At 53.4% G+C, this 6,685-nt stretch overlaps 1 protein-coding gene across 1 annotated transcript; it reads right to left on the reverse strand.

Annotated features, from left to right (window-relative positions):
• Positions 1 to 1,057, reverse strand: NANOS1 (nanos C2HC-type zinc finger 1). Its single transcript, XM_066190841.1, has one exon. It carries the CDS (start codon positions 981 to 983, stop codon positions 204 to 206), a length of 780 nt encoding a protein of 259 aa, XP_066046938.1. The 5' UTR covers positions 984 to 1,057; the 3' UTR covers positions 1 to 203.
• Positions 1,058 to 6,685: the final 5,628 nt, after the last annotated feature.

Consider the following 6,685-nt stretch of genomic DNA (forward strand, 5'->3'; position numbering starts at 1 on the left):
TCCGTAAAAATCACATATAGATATATTTTTTTTTCTTACAATAAACAAACACAGCGCATCTCCGCCTCGCAGTCCCCGGGCCCGGCGCCGGGCTCCGCGCGTTCCAGCGCGCAGCGGCCGCCCCGGGGCCGGGGCAGTGTCAGCGTGGGGGGCAGCGGGGCGAGGCCCGGGGGGGGTCCCGGCCTCTCCGGGGGTCCCGGCCGCTAGCGGCCCTTCCTGCCCAGGGCGGTCCGGGCGTGCCGGAGCTGCCGGGCCGCCGGCACTTTGGAGAGGGGGCAGTACTTGATGGTGTGGGCATTGTCGCCGCTGGCGCCGCAGAGGGGGCAGGTGTAGCGCCGCAGCACCGGGCACAGGACGCGGCCGTCGGGTCCTTTGAGGATGTGCGTGGTGTAGAGGGCCACCGCCTCCTTGTTGTTCCGGCAGAAGACGCAGACCTGCAGCTCGGGCTTGAGCAGGCGGGAGGCGGCCCGCGGGTGCGCCGGCAGCCGCCCCGCCACCACCACGCCGCCCCAGGCGTGGGCAGAGCCCTCCCGGCCCGGGTGCTCCCCCGAGCAGTCGAACACCACGGCGGCGGGGCCGCCGCGCCCGGGAAAGGGGCTGAACTCGGCGAAGCGCTCCTCCAGCAGCCCCTCGCCGTGGTGGTGGTGGTGATGGTGATGCCCGCACAGGTCCAGGTCGTGCAAGTCCAGCGCGCCCTCGAAGTACGGCCCTGCCGCCTCTTCCTCTTCCTCCTCCTCTTCCTCCTCCTCCTCGGCCGGCGGCACGGCGGCCGCTACCACCACCGAGGGGGGCTCGGCGCCGAAGCCCTTGCCCGGCCGCACGGCCTTGGTGATGAGCGTGGCCAGCCCCAGGTAGTCGTTCCAGGAGTTGAAGACGTTCCCGCAGGCGCTGTGGCTCCGGCCGCCGTAGCGGGCGCCCGGCAGGCACTCCACGGGCGGGAGGTGCCGGTGCTGCTCCAGCTTGGTGCCCGGGAATGCCTCCATGGGAGCGGCCCCTCCCTGGGGCGCGGTGCGGGGCAGCGCCGGGCGCACCGAGGGCTCCGGGCCCGCTCCCCGCTCCCGCCGCCTCTGCGAGCGCGCGGCCGCGCGGAGCGCCTCAAGTAGGGGGCGGGGGCGCGGCCGCCGCGCTCCCATTGGCTGTCGACCAGAGCCCCCTACGCTCATTGGCTAAGACGCGGCGGGGGTGTGGCTCGGCCGCGGTCGGGGCGTGCTCCGGTCCCGCAGGTGCGGCGGGACCGGGGTTGGGATCGGGACCAGGATCGGGATCGGGACTTGGGAGCGGGGTCAGGACCAGGAGCGGGACCGGGATCGGGACTGGGAGCGGGGTGGGGATGGGGACCGGGAGCGGAGTCGGGATCGGGATCGGGATCGGGATCGGGACTGGGAGCGGGATCAGGACCAGGAGCGGGATCGGGATGGGGATGGGGATGGGGACGGGGACCGAGAGCAGGATCGAGACCGGGATGGGGATCGGGACCGGGAGCGAGAGTGGAGCCGCAGGATGCTCCGGGAGCAGCCCGTGTGAGCCGAACCCGAAAGGGCAACAGGCCCGGCGGGAGGAGCGGTGCCAGGACAGGGAGGAGTCTCCACCCGCAGCAGAGCGATGCGGGCACAGAACAAGTTCAGTGCTGTACGAGTAGGAAGAGGCTCCAACGACCCTTGTAAGCTCATGGAGGGCAGCAGGTGCCTTCCCATTGGCGCTATTAAGTTGTGTGGGGTAGAGGTGATGTCTTCTTCGTACCTCTGTTAGATGTGGGGTTTAATTAACTAAATTAGAGAAGGTTTGCTGGGGTCTCAGGTGAAGTACGTGCCCTCACTGGAGCGCTGCTCAGGTATGGGGAACCAGTCTGGAATGTTCAACCCTAGAAAGGGACAGGTCTGATGTACACTGTGACTGTGAGTGCTCTGTGTGCAGTGGGTGGGTGCAGAGGCACCTGGGCTGCAGGACAGGCAGCAGGACAGGCAGCAGTGACCCACAGCACCCACCTGCTGGGCCTGCGGAGCCCAGGTTTTGATGGCCCAGCCCTCACCCCTCTGGTCAGTCCTTGCAGGGCAGCTGCCGTACTGCAGGACAAGGGACGTGGTGGGGAGATGCAAGTCACCTTTGCTGCTCCTGATGGTTCCCCTCCAGTCAGGTCACCCAGAAAACAGATCCTCCTTTGGGAAGCATCAGGTGTGCTTTTCCATTAGGACAAGAGGAGCTGACAATGCAAAGATCCTAATAATTTCCAGCCCCTGGTGAGAGCTGCTGGGCTGAGCAGGGTGGGTGGAGTTCTGTCAGAAGTAAATCTTGTCTCCCCTGTGCACGGCCCTGATTTGTCAGTCTAACAGATGCTCCTCTGGCAGGTAAAGCAGCTTCCCGATGTGTTTTGTTTGCATCTGAAATCGGCAGGTTTCATGAGCTCCGGAGTCAGGAATGCCTCCCCAGGGGCTGCCTTCCAGCACCACGAGGTGGATCCGCCTCCCCAGCCTCATGAAGTGCCTGGGGAGTGGGTGTATCAAGGACCAGGGAACAATAAGGATGGCTACAGGGAGCAGAGCTGGCTGTAAGCAGTGTTTCAGAGCATGAATCCTCTGGTTGGAAAATGGGACTCATTTCAGTACTGAAAACATTTGCAAAGGAAGTCCTGTTGCAGACCATGCTTCTGTGGGACACGGTTCTGCACTGGGTGACCACAAGGACATTTCACAGTTCATGGGGTGTCAGGCTCAGCCCAGAGCTCATCTCTGAGATGCAGTTATGTGACAGACCTTTGCCCTCTTCAGCAGAGTGTTTCAGGGCTTGATTTGCACCGGAGCCAACAGAGAATGGCAGAGGTAACAGATGGGTGACAGGGCACGGGGTGATCAGTCAGAGTGGTTGAGCATCACTTCCTGGAGCAATTGTTGTATCTCATCTTCTGTGGACATTTTGAGAGGCAAAGTGAATAATTTCATATCACTGCTGTAGCAGTGTATGTAGCCACAGGCAGAGGGGAAAATGGTCCTGTTCCCCTCACTGCCAATGCAGGGAGTGATGAAGAACCTGGAGCAGCATAAAAAAAATATTCTCACTGGGAAAATATTGTGAGGGATAGACACCTGTCACCAGCACTGCAGTAACAGCATCCTCTATTTGACCAACAGCTCAACAGAGCTCATATTCCTCAGCAATGCAAGTGTTTGAGGTATGTTGCAGGAGTTATTTCATTGCTTCCTTTGTCCAGACTTTTGCCCATGGACCTGCATGTTGCAGGTGTTGAGCAAATACTCAACAACTCCCCTCAGGTGCCTGCAGAGCTGTCAGGCATTGTCAGACTTGCACCAACCTCATGCCAGCTGATTGGGGTCACCCAGTCACAATGCTGGTGCAGGGGCAGGGAATACCACTGTGGACATTGGAATGAATCAGTGTCTTGGTGAAAGTCTTCATCAGATTCAAGCAGTAAACACAATATGTGGTGAAGAAGAGCCAATGGACAAGTAGCTGCTTCTAGGAAGGATTGGTGATTTGGTGTGCTTTGAAATGTTCTTCATTTGAAACACTGAGAACTGCATGAAAAGCTACTGCTTTGTCTTCAGCTGGAGGTTGGGATTATTTCTGACTGTGCCAAACTACTTTTTAGGCAATCCTTGTCAGGACTTGGGCAGTGTAAGACCACAGCTGTCTTGGTGGTGTCTCATGTGAGTTCTTGTGGCAAGGCTGCTCAGCAACCCTGATAAAATATCATCTGGAGCAGAAGTGACAAATAGCTGTTGGCACTGTGATTTCAACACCACGGCCCAAACTCTGCCCAGCAAAGGGGAAAGTTTTCTGCTCCCTCAGAGCAGCCAGAAACCGTGTCAGAAATTTGAGCTGATCTGAGCACAGGAAGCCATCAGATCTGCTGGGGTCTGAGAAATCTGCTTGGTGGGACTGGTGTGGGAACTCCCACTGGTCACAGGAATTTGTAAAGTCCAAGATTCCTCCTGGGAATACACACACACACACACACACACACACACACATGAAATCTGTGGACATGCCGACTGCAGGTGAGTGAGGCCTTTGTTTGGGGCTGGAGGAAAGATTTCTTCCTTCATAGTAAAGCAGAAATGATCTAACAAGTGACTTAACAAGAATGATAGAAGGATTTAAGCACAGAGGGGTTTGAGTGCATGCAGGACAGCTGTCAAGTTTAGATAGGAGATTAGCAGTTCATTTGAGAGATACATTAGGAAAGGCTTACTCTGGGGGGCTGTGAGCTCCCCTGAGGCTGGGGAGGATTTACTATCTGTAAGTGTTGATGTATTGTGCACGTTATGAAGCTTGCCATCCCAGCAGCTTTGATATGTTCCAGCTTTTCTTTAAAACCCCTGTGGATTTTAAAGTGGCTTTCATTTAACGTGGGAGATGTTGACAAGCTCCCCCAGGAGGCTTACGAGTTCTCAGAAGGGTCTTTTAAAATATTAGTTTCACCACCACTTCTAGAAGACTTTTTTTCCCCTCTCTGGAATATCAAGGAGTGGTTTGTTTCTGACAGCACTAAAAATACACGAGGTGTCTGCTGACACAGGGAAGATATGCCCTGTGCTGCTTGGACTCCCAGCCCAGTGTTCAGCAATCCTATCTAAAGCTTTTGGCTTAACAGATGATGCTTGTGTTTGGAAAGATGAAGTTTATAGCGGAGAGCAATCCTGCTCAGAAGATTGGAAGCAGCTGGTGGGACTGACATGGGTGGGTTAGGTTTCAGTGGAGGATACAAACACAAGTCATGGAAGCAGAGCTTCAGCCTGGGGTCTGCTGAGAGGCCCCAGCACAGATGTTTGATGTGGCTGTGGGAGAAGAACTCTCTCTGGTGTTTCCCTTCTCAAAAGGGAAGTGTTGTGTTTTATCTTCTTTTTTGCCAGAGTTGGGATTAAATGAGATGGTATTTCTTGTTTGGACTCAGATGTTTATTCATTCTTATCTATATTACAGCCTCATAAACCATGAGTTCTACAGCACTTCTAGCTAACAAACTAAAAATGGAGCTATCTCTATCTCTCTACAAGGCCTTTTAAGGATAAACTGTCCAATTATGAATGACACCTAAATTATTTTTACTTTTAACCCAATAACCAACCACCTGTGACCTGCAATGTGGACTTTTCTATCCAATTACAAAATACCACCCGGACCCATGAAGAAGGAGGTGAAAAAGAAGGACTCAGCCTCCACCCTAAATCCTCCATCTTGCTTTATATATATATATATATGTATATATATTACTATATTCTAAAGCCTTAAACTCTAAGTTTTTCACCATGTGATATCACACACTTCTATTCAAACTGCACACCCATAATCCCAGTGCTATCAGTCAATTTTGGAAGCTTTCTCCGCAGCCTCAGGTCAAATGCAGTGTTTTCTTGGAGGTCAGTGCCTGTCAGCACAGAAAGTCTAAAATTCTCAGTGTCCAGGGTTCCAACAGGGAGGGGTGCAGGAGGGCTTGTGCTGGTGGGGGGCTCTGGGGAGGAAGCCTCTGCTCCTTGTCAGTGGTGTGAGGAAGGTGGGGGATCCCAGGCGTGGTGTCTCCCAGACCCCAGGAAAAGGAGGTTCTGAGCTGGCATGACGGTGTTGGTAAGAAGGATAAAGAAATCATCCTAGCCCCCTTATTTTGGCTGTCCAAATCACTCATTTTAGAGCTACATGACAGTCCTCAGGTAACTGCAGCAAATGTTTACCCAGGCAAACAGAGCTGGTGGGGAATATGATGCATTTTCAGCTGTCCCTCAATTTGGTTCAGCCATTGGAAGTACAGAACAGCACACAACGTTAGCCAGCTCTGCAAGAACTGCTGCTCCACCTCATAGCATGGAGGCAACTGGAAAGAGCTGAGAGCGGAAAATAAAAGGTTCTTCCAAGAATACATCATTGTCATCAAGTAAGCAATGTGCTCATCACAGCAGAAAGTTATATGGGCAACCTAAACATGGGTCTGCTTGACTGTTGAGTGCTCAAATTTCCACCAAAATGCCATCATGTCCCCTGCTTTGTTTTATCTCTAGCTATGGCACCTTGGATCAAGAGCAATTGAAGCTGAACATCCAGCAGAGCCCAGACTGCCACAGGACTGCATCAGCAGTAGGAGAGCTCAGGGGGGTGTGTGGGTGCTGGAGGGGACAGCTGAGCCCTCTCCAGACCTGACAGCAAAGAGGAGGAAAAGAGACTTCATGCTCTGGGGGCTGACAGTGCAGAGAGAAGAGAAACTGAATTTCCTCTCCCCCCAAAAAAAGTTTGTCAGCTGAAGGAGACAAAGAGCTTCCTGGACACAGACTTCTAAAAATCTTCAGAGCACTGCTGAGAGTGTTGGAGAGCATAGCTGTAAAAACCAAAAAAACAAAACCAAAAACAAACAAAAAAAAGGGAAAAAATCCATTACAAGACTATTTTTACAATCAAACATGTATCTAATCTAATTATCGTGGCTGATAAACTATCAGCTCTTCCATCATCTCTTGCAAATGCATGGAACTTAAAGGAGAATGCAAAGGTCATTGACAACCAGCCAGGGTTTTGACTTGCCCATCCAAACTACTGCAGAACACAAATGAAGCCAAGAGCCAAATGCTTATCAGCAGAACCACATTCGTCCTGAGGATATACTGACTTATGGAGAGGGATGTCAAAGTGGCACAGAAATTCATATATACTGTTTATGAGAAAATCAAATGGTTTTTAGGAA

Source organism: Chamaea fasciata, unplaced genomic scaffold (genome assembly GCF_029207755.1).
Source record: "Chamaea fasciata isolate MVZ Bird 193981 ecotype frontalis unplaced genomic scaffold, bChaFas1.0.hap1 SCAF_9, whole genome shotgun sequence".
Lineage (NCBI taxonomy): Eukaryota > Metazoa > Chordata > Aves > Passeriformes > Sylviidae > Chamaea > Chamaea fasciata.

Bases quoted from the DNA above. Each gene is read 5' to 3' on its own strand.
- NANOS1 (XM_066190841.1), bottom strand. From the start codon at position 983: ATGGAGGCATTCCCGGGCACCAAGCTGGAGCAGCACCGGCACCTCCCG.